The sequence below is a fragment of the Vidua macroura genome, chromosome 4 (genome assembly GCF_024509145.1).
Source record: "Vidua macroura isolate BioBank_ID:100142 chromosome 4, ASM2450914v1, whole genome shotgun sequence".
Lineage (NCBI taxonomy): Eukaryota > Metazoa > Chordata > Aves > Passeriformes > Viduidae > Vidua > Vidua macroura.
The window spans coordinates 68,500,042-68,522,297 of record NC_071574.1 but is presented as its reverse complement, the minus strand read 5'-3'; the positions used below and the strand labels follow the sequence as shown (position 1 = coordinate 68,522,297).

General features: G+C 40.2%; 1 protein-coding gene across 1 annotated transcript in view; it reads left to right on the top strand.

Moving 5' to 3' along the window:
* Positions 1–22,256, top strand: part of EIF2AK3 (eukaryotic translation initiation factor 2 alpha kinase 3) — a 42,002-nt gene that overhangs the window by 18,607 nt on the left and 1,139 nt on the right. Inside the window, exons 3-16 of the mRNA XM_053976046.1 lie at positions 3,136–3,330; positions 4,949–5,079; positions 6,774–7,008; positions 7,263–7,425; positions 8,308–8,445; positions 8,996–9,118; positions 9,667–9,887; positions 10,218–10,330; positions 11,429–11,551; positions 12,761–12,910; positions 13,940–14,708; positions 18,628–18,795; positions 19,333–19,434; positions 21,642–21,704. Coding sequence (XP_053832021.1) covers positions 3,136–3,330; positions 4,949–5,079; positions 6,774–7,008; positions 7,263–7,425; positions 8,308–8,445; positions 8,996–9,118; positions 9,667–9,887; positions 10,218–10,330; positions 11,429–11,551; positions 12,761–12,910; positions 13,940–14,708; positions 18,628–18,795; positions 19,333–19,434; positions 21,642–21,704 — 2,694 coding nt within the window. The remainder of the gene's footprint in view (positions 1–3,135; positions 3,331–4,948; positions 5,080–6,773; positions 7,009–7,262; positions 7,426–8,307; positions 8,446–8,995; positions 9,119–9,666; positions 9,888–10,217; positions 10,331–11,428; positions 11,552–12,760; positions 12,911–13,939; positions 14,709–18,627; positions 18,796–19,332; positions 19,435–21,641; positions 21,705–22,256) is intronic.

Below are 22,256 nucleotides of genomic sequence, written 5' to 3'. Positions count from 1 at the left end.
GCCGATGCTAGTTGCTAGTACTTTCAAGGAAAGTCCCTTTTCTGCTTCTCATGTACTAGAGAATGAGCTGCATAATTCAGATAGTTGTTGTTATTAATGTCCTTCCAAAGCCTCTGGCTGAACTGCTCTTTTGAAAACGGATGTCACCACAAGTGGCCACAAATGTCTTTTGTTACACATGAGTGTGGGTACCTGCAAGTGGCACATTTGCATACCTGCCCCATTCTTCAAATAAAGCTATTTTGTTGAAAGAAGACCTTCATGGTAATCAGGTGCTACCTCTTGTTAGCACTGTGTCATGTAATCCACTTATAAATAAAGTCATCCTAAAAGAAGGTGATTTTTTTCCCTGTTCTGTTTCTGTAGTGAAATAGCTTATTTGTGATGGTAAGTAACCCAAATGTCTCACTTGCACTTAGGGTCGGTTTAACCTTATCCTCTTCTACTCTAGCATTGTCCTTCACTGCAGTAGCTCTTCCTGCTGCCCCTGCTCCCTCCCCTGATGTGTTCATGGACAGCAGCTGTGTCTTTTCTCAGCTTTTCCCTCCCAATGTCACCAGGACCTGCTGCTCCTGTGGATGCCCTCAAGGTTGGGAGCATGGACAGGTGATCAGCAGAGCTGACCAACAGTGTCATGTGTCCTCTGCAGTTTATGGGGACCGAGGTTTTAACAGTCGAGCAGGAAGAGAGGCACTGCCACGGAATTTTCAAAGCCATAACCTGATTTGATCTATATTTTGGGGATATACAGGTGTGTGTTGTTGAGTCAGCTTCATGCATCTTGGAAATTCGGGTGTGGTTCCTAGAAATAGCCAATGTGTGTGTGTTGTTTGCTGGTGGAAAATTTCCTACTCAGGCCCTGGAGCAAGAGCTTTGGGACAGGGGAGGCACTTAAGGTGACATGTGTCACACTGTCCCCAGAGCTTGCAGTTACCCCCAGAGAGTCTTCCATGCTCAGCAGCAATTCCTGGGCAGTTTACACCACTGTCTCCATTCTTCACAAACCATGGAATGGTCTCCAGCCCTTGGAGCAGAGTTATCTCATAGTGGCTGGGCTTTCAGACTACTTGCATGTGTATGGATCATGTGCAGATCCATTCAGAGGATTTGTTAATGCAAAGTAACAGCTGCACAGGCTAAAAGTTGTCATCAGAATTATTATGGGCTTCTGAAAGAATATATTACAGAAACATTTTGTGGCATTACTCTTCTGTGTTGAATGTTTTAACAAGGTACTTCCACCATGGTTACAGCTGCAATTTTGGCACTGGCATTTTGGCTTTAAAAGTCTGTTTTCCAAATCTTCTCAGTCTTTTGTTTCTCAAGACCACAAGGTTGCTCTTGAATATGAAAAATATTTGTATTTGAAATATTTGTAAATATGTATTTGTATATGAAAAATATTTATATTTGAATATATAAAGCTTGTTTGCTTTGTTTGTCCACTGATCAGGTGATCTCTACAAATTACTTGCCCCACTCCCCACCAGAATATTTCCTTTTATGTGGTTTATTTCTGTATGTATGTGCATAGGGCTGTGTGTGTTTATTTTTCCTCCCCGGCAGTAGGCCATAATGCAACATTTATGTGTCACATGCAATGTCTCTTCCAGGACATTTGGCCTTTCTTGCCATAAGGTAAATATCTGAGAGGGAATGAACACATCTAGTTTTGCTTTGTAAGAGCTTCACAGCTAATCTCAGGAGCTTATTTTTATCATCTCTTCAATTACACATTGTGCTCCTGAGAGGAGTTTTTATTTCGATTGTCTGTCATCATGAGGCTTTTCAAACCTGGAAAGCATTGGTGTTGGATCCTTTAGGGATCATAAATACCAGCAGTTTGGGGTAACTCACCTGATTTTTTTCTGTAAATGAGGCGTGTTGAACAGTGTATGAGGAGATACTAGTCATGACATGCACACATCTACAATATCTGTCTTTCCCTCCCTGTTCAGGTGAATCCCAACTTTGCTTAATGCTGTTTTCTCAACTGACCCAGTTAGAGGAATAAAAATTCCATGTTACATGGAATTTGAATCATGCAGAAGATGTGGTTTCAGATCCTCACAGTAGCTCCAGAAATAATAACAAGAAGAAACCTTCTGCATCTTTTGTACCACTTTGTAATACACATCTATGCCTTGGAGTCTGAGCGGGAATATTTTTTTCCAGTTGACTAATACACATGTACCAGAAGCAGTCTTTAATTCCTAATGTGTCAAGTATCCAAATTTAATGTAATTATGTTGTAGGATACTGCACAAATGGACAGAGGTTCTGAAAAAGCAGTAAAACCTCCCATGTTAATCCATATCCTCAGAAGCTAAGATTATGTGGATTACAGTTTCTCCCTGTTCTTGATGGGCACAGCCACTGTGGCTCCACAGCATTAGTTATGGTCCATCATGCTGATAATGAGCTTCTTAATAAGTCCCTTAGTACTCCCTGACAATGACTCATACTTCCGAACTAGGATCTCCTTGAAAATCTGTGTGTAATGGGAGAAATATTGTATCCCCTTACTTGTGTGTTTAGGGAAAAGCCAGGCAATTTTTAAAGAAACAGTCTGCTTAAAGATAAGAAATTCCGAGGAGAAGTCAGATTTAACTGTCTGGAGAGGCAAAGGTGAAATGTGAGCTCTGATCTCAGTGATGATTGTTCTCTCTGCTTTACAGACAGTTGAATATTCTGAAATAGATATTAATCATGCAAACAGCCTCAGTTGTACTTTCAAAATTACTCTATTTTGAAACTATCACAAATAATCTGTAAAACTTTGCACTTTAACCAGTGCCTGTCTCTTGGAGAATTTGCTTTCAACCCACATCATATTTTCTGCAGTTTTGGATGAAACCTGTCAAGTCATCGAGCTTTCAAATGTTTTGAAGAAGTGTCACACACTGAACTGTTTTTTAACTAAGAATAGTGAAATATGGATTTGATTTGAATGCCTGAAAGTTTTCTGTCTTCAGTAGAACTTTGAAAAATAGGACTCTGAGATACAAAACCATTAGGACACTGGACCATAACACACTAGACTTGCTTATACAGCATTTTTGTTGCCATTTGTGGTCCATGTGCTTTCATAAAATTATGTTAAATCATAGCTAACCTTGAATTCACTTACTTTAGGTGTTTGGAAACAAGATGATTATCCCTTCCTTGGATGGGGACCTCTTCCAGTGGGACCGGGATCGAGAGAGCATGGAAGCCGTTCCTTTCACGGTGGAGTCTCTTCTCGAGTCATCCTACAAATTCGGCGAGGACGTTGTCTTAGTTGGGGGAAAGTCTTTGACCACCTACGGGCTGAGCTCCTATTCAGGGAAGGTAAAAGCCTGAAAAGGTGTTTTGTGTCTGTGTGTTTCGAGCTCTGCCTTGCAAACAGGGAGCTCCTGAGGTTTAAACTGTGGTGCAGCTCACGAGTTTAAATGCAGGGCACAAAAGGTCAGAACCTGAGCCTCTTGGGCTGCAGTAGGTGCCATGGCACTGCTATCTCCTCCTGCCTGGGAGCTCCTGCTCTGTGCCCTGTGCTGGCTTTAACCCTTGTCTCACCATTTGCTAACCCAGCAGAGCACTGTTCACTTTTTACTGGATTTGTTTTGTGCTGGGTTAGCTGTAGCAGGGGATCAGGGAGTGCCAGAGCCAACACAAGCAAAGGGACAGGGGTTCTGTCACCAGAGCATAGTGAGAGGATAAGAGGGATGACCCCTTTCTGTGGGAGGAGTTCAACTTTATCATCTGCCTCTGCTTGAAGAAGATTTTGCAGTTCAGCTCACTGTGTATCAATTAATGCTTTAGGTGACACCTTTTTAAACCTAATTTCAAATTTTTTGAAACTACTGAGAAGAGAAAAAATTCAACATACGCAAAAGTTTAGGACTTCTGGGTTTTGTCAGTGTGCTTACTATCCGAAGAAGTTCTCCTTATGTTTTAAAGTTATATTTAAAAGTTAAGTTAAATGTCAGATGTCATTGAAGTGCTTGTACTTTGTGTAGTGAAAAACAGGTATTTGATAATTCAGAAACATTGCATTTTAAAATAAGTTTTAAATAGATTCAGTTAAAAAATTTAAAGTTCCCAGTGTTTGTTTTCAACAAAATCAGGGTGTTTTTTTGGTTCTTTTTTCATTTTCACCATACATTTTAATGTGGAATACTTCTGTGGTGTGGAATCATCACTAATGATAAAGAGCACAGACCCCAAACCAGAGTTCATTAATTCCTTTTGGTTTCCTCACTGGTAGCAGAGGGCTCTGTGCACCAACAGGCTCCTCCTCCTCCAGTGCTCAGAAGAGGAGATTTTCATTTCTGTTTTGATTCCTGGCTTATGCTCACAGTAGCAAAGCTGCCTCTTAGAGGAAATAGTGCCTGACTCTTCCTTCCTAAAAGTTTGGGCAGTTTCATCTCTTTGGCATTGCCCATATAATGCGAATTCTGTTTGAGATTGGGACTGTTGGAAACTCTGTGAGAGTTCATTAAGGTTTTCTTTTAATAGCTGACAGGGCAAAGGGGGAAGGCACTGTGGTATTTTAGATAAATCAGTAGTACTTCATTTGAAGCTGATAGAGTTATGCTGAGACAAATACGACATGAAAGCACAATTATATTGCGGGTCTTGCAGGAATGTTCTTTTGATGTCCATAGAAATAGTGGGAAAAGAGAGAGTTCAGATTTCTTTGTTTTAGAAGTACATACAAAATATTGTCACATGGTAGTCAAAACACCACAGACTGTAAACTTTCTGGAATCCTTTGAAATTTTTTGTTCTGAAAAGCCGTTATCTCTAAAACCAGGCTTTTCAACATCCCTCCAGTCAAACATCTAAAGTCACGGAGTTCCAAGTTGCCTGCCAGCCAAGAGCAGGCTGTAAGGATTGTTAGCTTTGAATATTGCTGTTGATTATATTTGTTTTGAAGTCGCACATGTGAGCCTGCCTTGTCCCTCAGGTGAAGTACATCTGCTCAGCCGTGGGCTGCCGCCGCTGGGACGATGAGGAGACGGAGCAGGAGGAGACGCTCCTGCTGCACCGCACCCAGAAAACCGTCCGGGCTGTGGGGCCACGCAGTGGCAACGAGAAGTGAGTCTGAACTGTTCAGGAACACTCCCGTAGAGATGGTGAGGCAGAAAACATAGGAGTCAGATCACACTGTTCCCCGTGTCCTTGCTCACCTCGGGAGAGTTTGTCACTGCTGTACTGCACAGGGCAAATGCCACTGCGTTTGTTCTAACTGCTGCTTTTGTGCAAGAGGAGACAGTTTAAAAGTCTTGTTATAATCTGTTCCCTTTAAGGTTCTTTACCTGCTAATGGTAGCTGTCACTGGGGAGGGAGGTTATGCATGATGTCTTAAGTTTTCATTTTAAGTTGATACTTTAAATCATTCTTAAATTTATGTTGTTCATTCCATAATGTAGGTGGTTTGTTCTTTCTAAGCTGTAGAAACAGATTCAATCTGTGATTTTTCTAATGCTGTCACACTGAAGTTTTAATACATCAAGATTTCTGTAAAATTACAGACACATATTTTCTGGGAAAAAAAATAAACCCAAACCCACTTCATAAAACACAGACTTAAAAAGATGGGTTCTGTACATAGATACAAGTAACTGCCCAGCAACATAGTGGAGAACCAGTCATTCCCTGTTCCCCTGCTCCCTCTTCTGTTTGCAGCAGGATGTGACAAGTTGTGAATTTGTAGCCTATCAGAGAGAACCTAATGAGAACTCAGTATCAGATCAGATGTCTGAGAGGATAAATCTTGGTTTCTGTGTTTCTTGGTGACAGATATTAGCCAGGAGAGGTATGTCAAAACCATAGTATTTAGTCTTGTGTCCCAGAATCCTCCTGTCTTTGTGGTGAGGAACAGAGGTGCTTTCCTGGTGACACGGAATGGGTAGGAAACATCTGGGCTTTTAATGCAGAGGAAAAAAAAATAATGTCTTTAATAAATCGACTGAATGTATAAAATATGCCAAACTTTTACCATAAGGGTGTAAATTCTTTAAAGAGACAGTTTGGACTCCTGGTGGTTGCCAGACTGATAAGAAGCTTTAGGTACCCAAATATACTGTTCAAGAAATATTTACCCCTTCATGCTGTCCAAACATTGCATGCTTTTCCCATCCTGTATCTTTGTAGTTTTACAAGAATTGAAGAGTTTTTGCTGTGCAAGAAAACTCTGCTCCTTACACATTTCATTATACATTTGTCTTTTTTTGGTGTTAAGCTATGGGACATGAGCAGTCCTGGTTTCATGAAGTACCTGTCAAGGGACCTGTGTCAGGTTGTATGTGGGGTTAAACAAAAAAATCATTGTCCCTTTCCCAGTTTGAAAATTCTTATGTTTCCAGTTAAATCCACTTAATTAGTGAAGAGAGAAATGGCTTGTTAGAATGCTGCTTCCTAACAGCTTTGTACTTACTGCTTTCCTCAGCTACAGAGTGTTTTATTACTAGGCAGACCCAGCTCTAGTACTTGAAGATTTTAATTTCCCCCTTCATACACTAAACCTGTAGTACCATTGGCCCTACTTTACCAGCTTTTTCCTCAGTTCACCCATCGTGTTGGACAACATTTCTCAGCTTGTTTGATTTGTGTTCTGGATTAGCACTCCCCTCCTGGTATAGTTTTGTTCATTTGACAGTCTGAGAGTTTACTGTGAAAATATGGGCCAAATATAGGTAATTCAGTGTAGAAATCTTCTGCACAGAGGACTTGGGACTTCCTTGGAATATAAAAGCTGTTTCTACAGAGGTTTTCTCTTTTCCTTTGAGGTGGAATTTCAGTGTTGGTCACTTTGAGCTGCGCTATGTCCCAGATATTGAAACTAGAGCAGGATACATTGAGAGCAATTTTAAATCAACTATGAACAAAGAAGAAACAAAAATCATTTCAGATGTGGATGAGCAGGAAGCTATGATGAAAGACACAGTGATAAAGGTCTCCGTGGCTGACTGGAAGGTGATGGCTTTTAACAGACGAGGAGGACATCTGGAATGGGAATACCAGGTAGGGGGAAAGATAGAATATTAAATATCACAAAAGTAGATGTTTTGAAGTTGTCTTTCATCTTTGGTTTCAGGCACTGTCTTTGTAAAGGAGCACACATCTGCTTGTAATTTTTTAACTGAAGTTCTGACTTTGAGCTGCTGTATCTGTTAGAAAAATGCAAACAAGAAATTTAAGCACTTTGTTTTTTATTATTCTTATTTAATAGCTCATTAATACAACATTAATTTTCCAATTACCTCTCTCCTCTTAAGTTTTGCACTCCAATTGCTTCTGCATGGCTCCTTAAGGATGGCAAAGTAATTCCAATCAGTCTGTTTGATGACACGAGTTACACAGCAAATAATGAGGTACTGGAAGATGAAGAAGATCTTGTGGAAGCTGCCAGAGGGGCCACAGAATCCAGTGTCTATTTGGGTGAGACACCAACTGCAGCATTTTCTGTACTAAACATCATTCATTTCTCTGTTGAGGTTGTAGTAAAGCAAATCTTTTTGTACTGGTAGGTTTCAAACCCATAAATCTTTTCCCATTTTGATTCCGAAATGTTCATTGCTTTGTAGTTTCAGTTCATTGGAGATGACTAAAAGTCTTGAAACTTTAGAAGACAGGTTGACAGCTAATAAAGCAGCCTTATTGCCCATTAATTTGTACACTGATTGCACTAACATACTGTGAAGAAAATTCAGATAAGATTTTACATGGCTTAGTTTTCATCCAGCTGTCAGGATTCATTGGATGTGGTTTGTGACTATTTGAAATAGAGTGGCTTGAGGTCCTCTTCCTCAGCTGTCTGTCTCTGGGAGGTAAATGTGCTTTAGTTTTCTAAGACTTGGTTTGCCTTAAGCCTTTTTCTCTAAATCTTTGCACCTTGTAGCTTTCCAGTTAATGGTTAGAATAACAGATAAAGAATAACACCATGAAGAAGCCAGATTGTTGCAGCCTTCCTGGTAATGGCTGTTTTGTGCAGCATTAACAAGGGTAGGGAGCTTGAATGAGGTCTTACTTCTGCAAATCCCAAACTCCTTTATAGCTCTTAAAAGTTGCTGGCATTTTCCTGTAGCACCAGCTTTCCAGCAGTAAAAATGAGATGTCCTGAACTCTTGCTTTCCAGAACAGAGGGAAGATATTACTTGAATTCATCCAGCCTAGCAACCAGAGTCAGTATCTCAGATTCTCAGAATAAGAAGGAATATTTTCAAACATGTTTTTAACCATGTATTTTGACTAGGCAGTTTTATTCCAGGGGTGAAGAGAACCAAATCTAAAGACTAATATGCTTGCTTGTTTATTACTTAGGTATGTTCAGGGGCCAGTTGTATCTTCAATCATCAGTCAGAATTTCTGAGAAATTCCCAACCAACCCAAAGGCTCTGGAATCCAGGAATGATAATGCAATTATTCCACTTCCCAAAATCAAATGGAAACCTTTAATCCGTAAGTAACAATTCAGAGTTTAATTTATTGCCTTAACTCAGAAAAGACAGGGCATCTTTCTGGTTTCCAGTATGTTTCAAACTAGTCTGATGTTTCCAACTGTAAAGTAGTTCAGGAATATCTCTGTGCTTTATTAAGTGTTGATTTTTTTCTAATTAAATGTTTAATGTCTGTTTTCTTTTACTATGGATTTGACAGGGTCTTTGTTAGTAATTAAATGTTGGGTCTTCTTAATCAAATTTTTCAACGAAAAGGGGAAGAAATTTTTTGCAGTGATGTGAATATGAGTGAATTGACTTGTCAAGGGGGAGAATTATTATGTAATTGTTACCTTAAAGTACCTTTCTTAATGTTTCCTTTCATTAAATTTACTTCTCATTACCTGATTCAAGAGGCATTTTGTAAGATTATGCAATTGGAGTTCTCTTTAAATTAATGTGAGAGCAGGATTTTACAAACAATTGACATACATTTTATATACTCTGCAAAATAAGCAGTCTGTACTTGAAATAAAGCTCAGAGAATTTCTCAGAGACCTTTCTGTGCTTAGATTCTCCTTCCAGGACTCCAGTGTTGGTGGGCTCTGATGAGTTTGATAAGTGTCTCAGCAATGACAAGTATTCTCATGAGGAATACAGCAACGGAGCACTGTCAGTTCTGCAGTACCCTTATGGTAGGTGAAGTTCCAGACTTCAAAGTGTTTCAAATACCCAGGTTTTATTATCTGTGAATTTCAATAAATGACCATTTCTTAGACCTTAAATATGTGTAATTTTTTAAATATTTAATGAATTAGGAAATTATTGCCCAAACTAGGATTTCCAGATTGCAATGTAGGTACAATTAGTGCCAAATAAAAAACAACAAAGTGCCAAGGATTGCCACTGAAGAGCTGTTGTGTGTGCTGCTGTTGCTACTGAGAGTTGTTTGGAGTGGAAAAAATCTTGGGAATTACTTTTTTCAGAATTTACTAACAGTGCTGGAGACTCAGAATGGTTGTCACAAGTTGTCCATATGGAAGATATTCTGGTTTAAAGCTAGAGAGACCTAGTTGCTGTCCACAACCTTAATTAACTGAATTTGCTTATGTGCCATTTAAAATCATGGGGCATGGAAATAAAAACACCCCATGTCTGTTGAGGAGACCTATTAATGAGAAGCCAAAGTTGTTTTGTAGGTACCTGCAAATAAATCTGTGTTCTCTTTGTGTTTTATACACAGATAATGGTTATTACTTACCCTACTACAAGAGGGAGAGAAATAAACGCAGCAACCAGATCACGGTTAGATTTTTTGACGACACGAATTACAAGAACATTCGCAAAAAGGATCCTGTTCTTCTGCTTCACTGGTGGAAAGAAATTGTTGGCACCATTTTATTTTGTATCGTGGCCACAACCTTTATTGTGCGCAAACTCTTCCATCCCCACCCTTACAGCAGAGTAAGTATTTCTTTTGGAATCCCAAATACAGAAGGAATTATTTTAGCTGTTTCTTTCAGTTTGGACTCTGCAATGAGTAATATTAATAAGTTAATAACTAATGAGATAATATAATCAAAAGCCTAAATTTATTGTTTAATCTGTGTGTGAAGGCTGCCAGCTGCCACATACAATTTGCTTAACTGCTTCAGCAAGCAGATTAGACTGCTTCTGACGTGTCTGGAGATATTTATTTAATGCCATATCTAGGGTACAAGCCAGTCTCAGGCACTCAAGGAGTTGATTTTGTTTGTTTGTTTGTTTTGTTCTTGTTTTGGAAATCCTTGTTAGCTGCGGAAGGAGTCTGAAACACAGTGTCAGACTGATTGTAAGTATGAGCCCACTTGTGGAGACATTAAAGACAACAGCTGGAGTGATGCCAAGAACTCGGGATATGTGTCAAGGTGAGGTCTGTTCAACACAACATAAACAAGGTGTTTAATCAGTGTGGCTACTAATGCTGTCTGGAGATAGAAAGAGTAGGTGTTCACCTGTTCTTACCTAGGAACTCCCAGTCCTCTGACTTCCCAGGATAATCAGCAACTGGCACAAAGGACTCTGTGACCCCATTACTCATGGGAGATTGCAGTTATGATTAGTCTCAGAAATTCCAGAGAGTCAACAGGTTACATGTGGTCAGAAGTATTGCTCTCATACTTCTTCCTGATAAGCAAAATGGGAGATTGATCCTTGTAGGTCTTAATCAGTGTTTACTCCATCTGTTCCTGTGTTTATGGTGTAAGGCAGAGAAAGGCAGTTGCACATGGAAACAGATGACATTTTATATACTCTGCAGAATAAACAGTCTATACTTGAAGTAAAACCTTTATTGGTTTTACAAAGGAGTTGCTTAAGACAGAAGGCTTAATAGGGGCATGCCATTATGCTCCAGAGCAAATGTGACCATCTCCTGTACATTTGTGACTCAATGAAAGTAAGAACTGGAGAGTTTAAAATTATTCCTAATTAAAATGAGGAAGAGTAAGAAAAGTAGTGATATATAAGAACAGTGATGTTTTGGATGGGATGTTGTGCTGGTTTTGAATGAATTGATTTGTTGTGAGGAGGGAAAAATATCAGGACTAGAAGGACTAGTTGCAGAAACAGTTATTTGGAGTAGGGTTAAAGGTAAATAATGATTTAGAAAATACTCAGCTATAGAAATGTGGGCTCTGTACTCAGGATCCAGTAGGCATGCAGCCTGGTGTTCTGAAAAAACTCTTCAGTTTGTCCAGTGCATGCAGGGTGGATCCTGCTGGCCTGTGATAGGCTCTGCATAAATACATATTTAGCAACTGTCCATTTCATAGATAGGGAATTGCTCACAGTGGGGGAGCAGGGAAAAATAAGAAATTCTGCAAGTCCTTCAGCATGTTTTGCCTGCACAGAACTATTTCAGTCATGGCCATAAATTACTTTATTTTTCTATCTATACTAATGCATTTTTCTCCTCTATCCTCCCTCTCTTCTTCTGTCCCTTCCTCACACCCCTCTCTTCCCAGATATCTGACAGATTTTGAACCAATTCAGTGTCTGGGTCGTGGAGGTTTTGGAGTGGTTTTTGAAGCCAGAAATAAAGTAGATGACTGCAACTATGCCATCAAGAGGATCCGATTGCCCAACAGGTAATGAATGGATTTGTTGGGAAGAATAATGAATGAATGGTGGGATCCCATCCTACACAGAACCATCTGCTCCTGAGCTGATTTCCCAGTATTTCATTTGGGTGAATGACATACTTCTTAACGGGGGGCTGTCTTAGTTTTGGCACAGAGAATTTGGCATATGTAATCCCAGCAGAGGTGGCCTGCTTGGCTAAAACATTGCAGATCCCTTTGTGGGGATGCTGCTCTGTGGGGATTTCCTTGGTGAATGGAGCCTTTGCTAACAGGACCAGTTATTGTAGTGCTGTTAATGTGCTTCTCTCCTTCTTTTCCTTACCTTTCCTACTCCATCTCCTCTTTCTTTTCTCTCTCCCTCACCTACTTTTTTGACTCCATTTGCCCATTTGTTTCATTTTCTGGTCCCACAACCCCTACCTTTTTTCTCAGTCATAGGTGGTCAAGCCATGCTGCTGGATTACCCTACCCAGAGCTTGCAGCACTTCCTTTTAGTGGGAGATGGGAGACACTGCTGCTGAAAATCTCAAGTTAGAACAGCAAGAGGGAGGGGGTAAAGCTATGAAATCTAGAATTACTATTTTTTTAATGTGTTCAATAAGCATAACTATTTAAGATTAAAGGTTTTGTTCAGAAATTTAAGGTAGCCTAAATTCTTCTTTTCCAAGTATATTCAAAGCTATTAAATAAAACCATCAGGCTTTATTTGATCCAGTTACAGTCTTATGAAGAGAGAGAAATTTCTTCAATAAGACAGGAGGCTGCTTGCTTTCCTGTCCACAGAACAGAAATAATTCTTATGCAACTTCCTTACCTATTGCCAATTAAAAAACAAATACTAAGGTATTGCTGTCTGTCTTTTGTGTCAGTGTCTTCTACATCCCTGTAGAATATTGCTGTTTAAAATCTTTTTTTTCTATCCTTGAGAACAGTTGAGAGAAAGATGAATTTTTTCTTGTTTTTGCCTCCTGTAGTTATGTGAAAAGGGAAGACTAAATATTGAGCCATTATGAGTGCATTCTGCTCCTCCACACTTCAAAGCTAAAGGAGTTACTCTGGGGAATTTAAGACATATTTTTGTTTTGATGTGAAAAGCAATGCTACTGGCCTGGTGTATACTGGGGCAGCTTTGATTAAATTCCTTTGCAGAAATTTTTGTGCTGTGCTGTTGCTTTTTGTGACCATGTCTCTTTTTCTCCTCACCCCAAACCACAGGGAGCTGGCTCGTGAAAAGGTGATGAGGGAAGTCAAGGCTTTGGCTAAGCTCGAGCATCCAGGGATTGTTCGGTATTTCAATGCTTGGCTGGAAGCTCCCCCTGAGAGATGGCAGGAAAAGATGGATGAGCAGTGGTTAAAAGATGAAAGGTAACTCATGGGGCTCTTTTTAACAATTGAATTTGAGATTGTGTGTCAAGAGAACTAGAAAACTGGTAGAGGATCCAGGAAGATGGAGAGACTATCTAGGAGAGAGATGGTTCTTAACTTAGCCTGCCAACTTTTCCACTGAACAGATAAAAATATATCACACTTCTGCATAAAGTTCTTGATTTATGGGTCCTCTCTTGTGTTAAGATCCTTCTTTCAGCTTAGGAAACATTACATGGTTCTTAATTGAACTTGTGTAGCTGAACCTTGCAGTGATTGGAAGCTTGGAGCATTGCTGCTGTGATTCAGTTGCAAACTTTGGCATTTCTGCCTTCTTTGTTCCTTCCTACTGCTTTCTTCCTGTTCAATGTCTTTAGTTAGATGGATCTGATACAGTACTCCAAGAATTCAATGAATTTATTTCACTAGAAATACAAGGGATAATCAGACTGAGGATTTGTGAAGCTTGGTGTAGAAGTAGGTTAAAAATGGAAAATTAGATAAAGGAGTTAGAGAATGTGAAGAGAGAGGAAAAAAGTGGGTGTATGTTGGCATTTATAGAATGAGGCCTAATACAAGACTGCTGGGTGGTTTCATAATAACATCTTAACATGCCTCACAATTTTTAGAATACAGCGACCTTTATATTTCAGGCATCAAATTAACATTTCACAGCTGTAATTCTTTCAAGGCACTTTAAATAGTCCTTGCAGTGCGTGTTCCAAAGGGATGGGTTTTTTCAAAAGATGAGCCTTGATTGCACATTAGGAATCCAGGCAGTAGAGCTTGTTAAATATTCCTTTATCAACACTTTTGTCTCAATGAGAAAACATAATCCTTGCTAAGATACAGATGCTAAATCCTGGTTATTGGTGATTCCCACACTTGGGTAGTCACTCCTTGTTGCAGTATGACACAGGTGTCAGGGGTAGCAGTTGTTAAAATACAGGTTTTTGGAAGTGCATTTCTAGTGGAATGTTGGAATCTACTACAATTTCTCTAGTATTGATCTCTCATCTCATCTTCCAGCACTGATTGGCCACTCAGTTCTCCCAGCCCAATGGATGTCCCATCATTTAAGATCACAACAGAGCCATTTTCAACAAAGGAACACATTGAAGTTACTGCAGCTTCCTCGGAGAGGGTGAGGTCTGTGGGGATACCCTGTGGTCAGTCAGATTCATCTGGAAGCCAGTTTTCTCCTCTGGAATTTTCTGACACAGACAACAGGGACTTGCAGCACTCAGAAGATCCACTGTTAAACCTTCAGGATAGTGTCCTTACAGGGTGTGATGTAGAAGACAGTACTATCAACAGTAATGAGCTGGGACACTCCTTGGAAATTTGCTCTTCAGCTGTTCCTGTTGTACATCTGAAGGAAGGGACCTCCTCCTCTATTGTGTTTGAGGATTCTGGCTGTGGAAACGCCTCTAGTAAGGAAGATAAAGTTGATGTCTCACATAATGAGAGTCCTTCTGAGGATAAAGGGAAAAGTACAAAGGAATCTGATAACAAGAAATCTGCTTCAGGAAGTCCCCTCTCTGTTTCTCCTCCAAGGCCAACGAGTTTAAGCCTGGACCTTTCTAAAAACACTGCAGAAAAAGTCAAACCCACCTCTCCAAAGGTGTATCTGTACATCCAGATGCAGCTCTGCCGGAAAGAGAACCTTAAAGACTGGATGAGCAGAAGATGCACCATAGAGGAGAGGGAAAGGACAGAGTGTCTGCAGATATTTCTGCAGATTGCTGAAGCTGTTGACTTTCTGCATAGCAAAGGATTAATGCACAGGGATCTCAAGGTTTGTATCCATAGGTTGCTGTATGTGGGAGGAATGTGGCACTGCAGACAAAGCCTGCCAAAATAGCTGACTCCTTTCAGTGACCTCGGCATGGGTGTTAAAAAAGCTGAATTAATGTCTGTGCAGTAATCTGGAGGTGCAGTGCTCCAGGAAATAAATATTCATCATTTGTTACTGCAATTAAAGTCTTTCTTACAGTAAGACTTCTTGTACCTGGCACAGATCAGTGGCATTTGTCCTATGGTATTTTTAATTCATGTTCTTTGTACAGGGTTGTTCAGTGCTGAGCTGTATGACAAAGCTATTTTGGATCCTGTTCTACTATTTCAAGTGAAGCACATAATTGGCAGTGTGGAACTTGCAGTTGGACTTGATCTTAAAAGTCTTTTCCAACCTAAATGATTCTGTGATTCTAATTCTGGTATTTTCCTTCTTTCTATAGCCTAAAAGGAGCAGTGTTACTCTTGGTTAGAGAAAGTAAAAATTACGTAGTGCTTCTCTGGGATTGAAATGTAAACTGTCCTGGAGCAGAATTGTGAGCCAATGCCAGCTATCACAGTGAAGCTTTCTGAAGGATTCACAGTATTTTTAATGTCTCATAGCATCCAGGCAGTGAGGACTGGGAAAGGTGGTTTGCATCTCTGGTGTTCAGTGTAACTGAAGTCAGGAGTACCTTGTTACCTTTTCTCTCATTTTGTTCATGATCCTCCTATGCTAGTGCCTGATTTTGCTCTAACTTAATGCACTGGAAGTGTCAGTATGTGTTACCAAATAAATAAATTTAATTGAAGAGCCCAGCCAAAGTTAGTTTTATTAGGCCAAGCTCTGAGAAATGAATCCCTTTTGCCAAATGGAGACAGTTCAGTTTCTCTTTGCTTGTTTGAGGAGGCATTAGTACCCTACCTCAGTGGAGTAATTACTGAAATGATTGTGGCTTCTCAGATGGTAATTTGCTAAAAAGCTAAAAAAGCTAAAAAATACCATGTCAGATGTGGCAGTAAAAGGAGGTTCAAATTCAATAATCCTCAAAGGGTATGTCAGAGTTAGAAAAACTCATGAGCCCTTCCAAGTATTTTCTTTTCCCATCAGCATTAGGCAATTACCTTGAACCAGTTATCTGACAAACCTTTAGTGCTTGAGAAACTGGCCATAAAAGTAATTAAATCCCTGTACTAATATGTTGCTAGACATGTTAATTAACAACCTTTCTTAACAATACTGTCAGTTGTAGCCCTCTGCAGTCTTCACTGAGCTCAGTAAGGTTCAGTAAACCTTATGTAGATCTTCAGTTAAAACTGTATTAGTCTTAATCAGGTGTAGAATGTTTTGTTGGAACATCTTAAAAGTTCAGTGTTGGCAGCAGTTTGAACAAGAGATTTAATTTTGTTTACTTGGTATAACCAACTTGGAAACAATCTCCCTGGATGAAAACTTCCTCCTTCAGGAAACTTTCTCTGCATGTATAGATGTTATTCTTGGATCCCAAAGTTTATTTGTCTGTTATGTGTTAATTTGGTCAAAACAACAGCCAGTTTATTTAATTATTTTCTATACTTTTCAGAAACTCCTAGGGAGAGATCTCATCTAATTTTGTAATTTGTCCAAGAGATTGGTCATGCAGCCCTGAGTTGGTGCCAGCACCAACAACTGAATAACCTGCAAAGTTGCTTTGGCTTGGCTGCAGGCAGAGCTCAGTGATAGCAGAGGCCAATTCTTGCTCCCATTGGCACCAACAAAAGCTGGTAGATCTGTGTGAAAATAAATTTCTAGGTGGGCATATTAAAAGATCCAAGAAGTAATCTAAATATTTAAATTAACAGTGCACATTAAAAATGCATTAATTAGGCTCCTGCTAATCAGAGATACTGTAATGACAAGATGGTAGGAATTTATGTGGGCAAGTGAAGAGGTCAGAGTTCAAATTCTTTTGAAGAAAATGAAGTGCAAAAACAAAAGTCTGCCTGTCAAGTGAATTAACTGTTTTTCCTAGGATAAGCTGTCGGTCATGCTTGGCAGCTCAAAAGAAATTATCAGTTTCACAGAACTGCAAGAACAGTCTTGGGATACATTTTGCAGCATTAATTGAATTAAACAGAGTACTCCAGATGTGTGAGAAGCTTATTCATGTGAAAAAATGAGAATTCTTATTCTGACTGAAGAATATGGAGAGAAGTTTCTTTGTGCAGGTGGCAAGATAACTAAACTAGAGGGTGGTTATATTTGATTGTACTCTGCTGATGATTTAAATCAAAACTCTCTGCTTCTGCCTTAGGCTTTTTGTTCTCCCAAATATGATCTTGATGGCTTCTTTTTGCTGATATTTTGCAATAGTAGAGAGTCCATTCCTCTTATTTGTAGAAACCATATGCCAGCCTGTTCAGAGACAGTCTGTGTCCAGCCAGAGAAGTATTAAAATAAACTTTCTGTTACGAGGAGTTCTTCCCCAGGAAGCAGGACAAATTTTGCCTTATATGTTTGTAGGAGGAGAATGGAGATCAAACTCCTGATGAAGATGTTTATTCCTTGAGCATTAAAATTCTGATATCAAGGCTTTTGACCACATAGGTGTGCACTGAGGGGTCGGTGCTCTGTAAGTGCTTCAGCCAGAGCCTGGAGAACACTGTGGGTTTACAGGGCAGTGGCTTTTGTGGCCTGAATGCACTGTGACTCCAAAGGGCTGGATGTTCATTACAGGGAAATACAGTGGGGGATAGGACCTGGTTCAGAAGGCAGAGGCAGGATGTGGGCACTGTGGAACTGTTTCTCTAGTGCTTCCCTCAGAGCTGACCATTGCCTAAAAAAAAAACCAAAAAAAAACCAAGAATCCTTTTCTCTGTCTTGTTTCTTGTGCACACAGAGGGTTTTTAACTGAGGAAGTCAGATGGACTTAGAAATAGGTCAGCTTTGTGGTCCTTTATCTTGTAGAGAAATATTCCTTCTGTCTGACTTCCTTCTCCTGTTGCAGGGCTTATGTCAGCAAAGCATAGACCATGTTCTCCCAGCTTCGAGGGCCCAGGAGCTCTGAGAGGAGCTTGCCCAGCACCACCTGCCTCTTCACAGCTTGGCCCTGCACAGCACCCTGCTGCTTCCTTCCCCTTGCAGGATCACTCTGTTCTTCCCCCAAAACTCTGTGTCTGTATTTGTAACCCAGCTGGAGTGGTTATATTTCAAGGGAATAATCATTCTTTTGGTGGGTGCTGTTCTATCAGCCAGGAAGCAAATTTCTTGGAAAAACTGTCTTGGATGTGCACCACTGGCCAAGGGACAGCTCTGTTCCAGTCTCTTTTATCAGTAGGCTAAGCCAGGGATGGTGGTGTGTGGCAAACAAGCTAAAGCCAGATCATCACTGTTGCTGCCTTTATGAATTGCAAAGTTCTTAAGCTTCTACCAAAAATAAACTTTTAATTCTGTTATGCAAACAGCTGTTCCCATGTTAAACTGTAGAATTATACTGAAAAGCAGACCTTGTTCCCATTGTATCTATAATTTAACACTGAGATGATGTCCTGTGTGCCTGCTGATAATACAGCAAACAACTTCAGCACTTAGGGATTAAAATACAAAAGCCCAGGAGATGGAACTGCAGCACGTGGTGTGAAAGTGTCATGTGAGCTGGATAAGTTACCTGTGCTGTTCCCAGCAGTGCTGACTCTGTGTGTGTTCCTCAGCAGACCTATGTGCTGCTGGTAAACCTCTGCTGAATGACAAGAAATGAGCAATCTGAGCTTCAGGAAGAGACAATGGTTAATGCAGGAGAAATTCCTTTTTCCTGAATAGTTACAATTCTTAACTGCTATTCTTCAGCACTTTAATGAGTGTTTTTCACCTTGACAGCTTCTGAGTTAGAACTGTTATAACCACTGAAACACAGACATTTGTTTGTTACTTACTTTTTCTTTTCACCTCTTTGTTTTCTCAGCCTTCCAATATATTTTTCACAATGGATGACGTAGTAAAGGTTGGGGATTTTGGACTGGTGACTGCTATGGACCAAGATGAGGAGGAGGAATCAGTTCTGACCCCAATGCCAGCTTATGCCAGGCACACAGGGCAAGTAGGGACCAAACTCTACATGAGCCCGGAACAGGTTTGTGCTCTCTTCTCTAAAGCTGTGCTTGGCAGTGCCTAGAAGAGCCCTGGAATTTTGGGAGCTCTAAGATCAGGCATTCCTAGTAAACCATTGCAATCAAGTCACTTAAATTCCTTCTCATCAAAATAGAGTTTTGAGCTAAATTGAATTCCAAAATGAATATTTAAATGTATATATTTGTTATAGCAAAACAGTGGCTAATTATTCAGACTGGCTGCATTCATTTTTCTTGTTTTTAATGCAGTATAGGAAGGTAACTGTAAAAGATTCCACTTAACTGAGGAAGGACACACTCCTATGCATGAGGTTAAGTAGGGTGAAGCATTTTGCTTTGCAGCACAGAGGAGCTGAGGATCAGGACCTTGCTTACTCCCTGGTGCTCATTGCTGAAGCTCACCAACATTCCTGTGCTGCAGCTTTCAGTTCTGCACAGGGCTGGTGACCTCCACAGGTGAACTTGCAAGGGTGATGTTTACTTTGTAGATAATTGCATGCAGTAGCTTGATTGCCCTGACCCTGACTTTGCCTTCTCAGATCTGTGGCAACACCTATTCGCACAAGGTGGATATCTTTTCTCTGGGACTGATTCTCTTTGAGCTGCTCTACCCCTTCAGCACACAGATGGAGAGGGTCAAGGTATGTGTGGTGTTGGGTTATTTTCAGTTTGAGCATTTGTTTAAAACAGCTATTTGTTTGGTGAAACACTGGCAAGATATTCCTGTTCTGTTTTCTTCGGAAAAAAGCCTTGCAGCTAGGAGCACAGCTTCTTTATCAGCCTTGTACAGACCCCCTGAATCACTGAAAATAAACTGCAGTCTTCCTACTGCGTGTGGTTGAATTGAGGCTTTAATTTCTTTACAAAGCTCCTCTGTTGTCAGGCCAAGTAAGAGAAACTATTGAACTACGATATCCAAGAACTCAAGCAACAAATATAGCTTGTGACTTTAAGCCTTCCAGCTTGGTTTCCATTCAAGAATTGGAACCATGCTGTGCATTTTGATTATTTCTTCTTTTGCATCTGTGGTGCTTTTTCACCCAGAGCACTCGGTGAAAAATGGCTGTTCCTTTTCCTGTAGTGAGTCCTAGCTGTGAGTCTTGCTCAGCTTCAAGCACAATCTTCCCATAACTGATGACATTCACCAGATCTGAATTTGGGATGTTTGAGCATTACAGCTGTTGCTTGCTGTTAAAGTGTGAGATTCATCTTGCTCAGGAGCAAGTTCATGGAGAACAGGGGCTACAGCCAGAAAGGTCTCTCCTCTGTGACAACCAGTGACCTGTGCAGAAAAGAAAGAGTCATTAAAACTTGTATTTATCATTTGAATGTGCTTGAGGGCGTTACATTCTCAGGTGAAGATGAAGATGGAGTGGGTTTAGCACAGAGGTAAGAAACAACTTGGAACAGCAGCCTGACTGAGTGCTTCATCTGTTGCATTCTCTTGATTTAAATGCTCTGGCTTTTAATGGCACTAAGAGTATAGTCTAGAGGAGGAATTGGTGTTTAATTTGAACCTCTGGCACTGCAATCAGTTGCAGTTTCTCTAAATCAGCTTTACTGAAACAAAATACCTGGGAAAGAGCCATCCCGGATTGTCAGATCTCTTGCAGCAGGCTTTGCCCTTCCAGTTTCTCTCCTAAGAATAGAAGCAAAGCAAGTAATCAGAATGAAACCTAAATTCCATCTAATTTGAATTTTTACTTGAAGAGAGTGTTAAAAGAGTGCCCTGACTTTCCAGGATTTTCACTGTTATTTCACTCTTTTTGCTAAAAAGACACCCCTGCCCTTTCATTGCCAGGTTCTGGAGCTTGGCTACTTCAGTAGTTATTTCTGTGTTGTCACACTGAGGTTTTCATTGGCATCAGCCAAGCATTAGCACTGCTTGCTGAAGCAAAACATGCTCTGCCTGACCAAGTAACCCAGCAAATTCTAGGAATTTGTGACAACTGGCTGGAAAAATCCCCAGAGGTGGAGCGTGAGAGCTGCCTTTGTCTCAAGCTGTGAGCAGTTAAGTCAGTAGCAGTGCAATTTATTTCCAAATGACATGCTGGAAAACAGATCACTAAATGCATACTGAACTGACAGAAAAGGAGAAAAGTTTTCTGAAGCATTTTAATGTCATGTCATCAAACTCAGTTCTCTTCAACAGGAGTTTGGCTGTTGCACATCACTATTAACTGGTCACTTTATACTTCCAGTGGAGTAACAGTGAAATTAATTTTGATTTAACTTTAGAATGCTTGTATTTTGTGCTCAAGCTTTTGTAAAAGGAGATCCTTCCAAAGAAACTGAAGTGCTAAATGCTGTGCTTCTGGCTGAACATAGGAAAAGCACTGTCACTAGATGGAGCCAGTGGCCTTGGTATGAAAGAAGCACAGAAATACCCAACACAACTGCTTTCCAAACTGCTGATAAATGTTCTCACTCCTCCTTAAATGTTGAACGAAGACAGGTGCTTACATTGGTAATGCAGAGACAGTCATTTCATGTGTCTTAATACTGGTGTAGTCCATCTTGGGAGTTATGGGTGGTGCACAGATTTGTTGATTTTGTTCAGCTAAAGTGAGAAAGTACAAGTTCATGTATCTGACTGATTTAAAACTGCAAAGATCACAATTCTTGTAGCACAACTCTTCCTGTTGCATGCTCAATACCTAGGGAAGCAGCAACTCACCTGTTCAACTAGGTTGTGATTTTTAACCACTAAAGCAACACTTTAAAACAAAGGATTTTCTTTCCAGCAGGCTGATTTCTTTGCATATTTGCATCTTTTTGAAGGATAAGTGTAATATTACTAAAGAATGATATTTTGGAAAAGTTAATGTCATTCTTCATATTTTTGCAGACCTTAAGTGATGTTCGAAATTTGAAGTTTCCACCATTGTTCACTCAGAAATATGCACAAGAGGTAGGTACAGCTGGTGCTATTAATTACAGCTTTTTCATTAATAATTGTAGCTTTTTTTCTTTGCTTTCCAACTGCTTTGCAGGTAAAAATGGAGAAACCAGGTTGCTTTCATGTTATTAAGATGCATTTCTCTATCCCAGTGCTACATTTCAAAGCTATAACATTGCAATAATGGGCACGATGACACTTCTGTCACAGTTTTCCTCCAGGAATACATTTTTACCTGGCTTCCCTTTGTCACTTACAGTCATTCATTTCACATACATCCTGTCCTGATTTCCTGCAACAGATCCATATTCCCAAAGAGAAAGTGCAATGCTTCATACAGGTAAAGGAGAAGCTCTAGGTAGCACCGTGGCTGTATGGGATCCCCTCCAGAACTGGACCTCCCAAGAGGGAAATCACATGAGCAAATTGTGCTGTGTTCTCGTTAGTCAGGGCTATAAAGTGATGTGGTTGTAGTTAAAGAGGAGATGATGTACAAAACCTCCCCAGTAAAAAGCTGAGGTGCTTTCAGGTGTTCAGGGTAGCTGCAGACCAGTGGCCAAATGA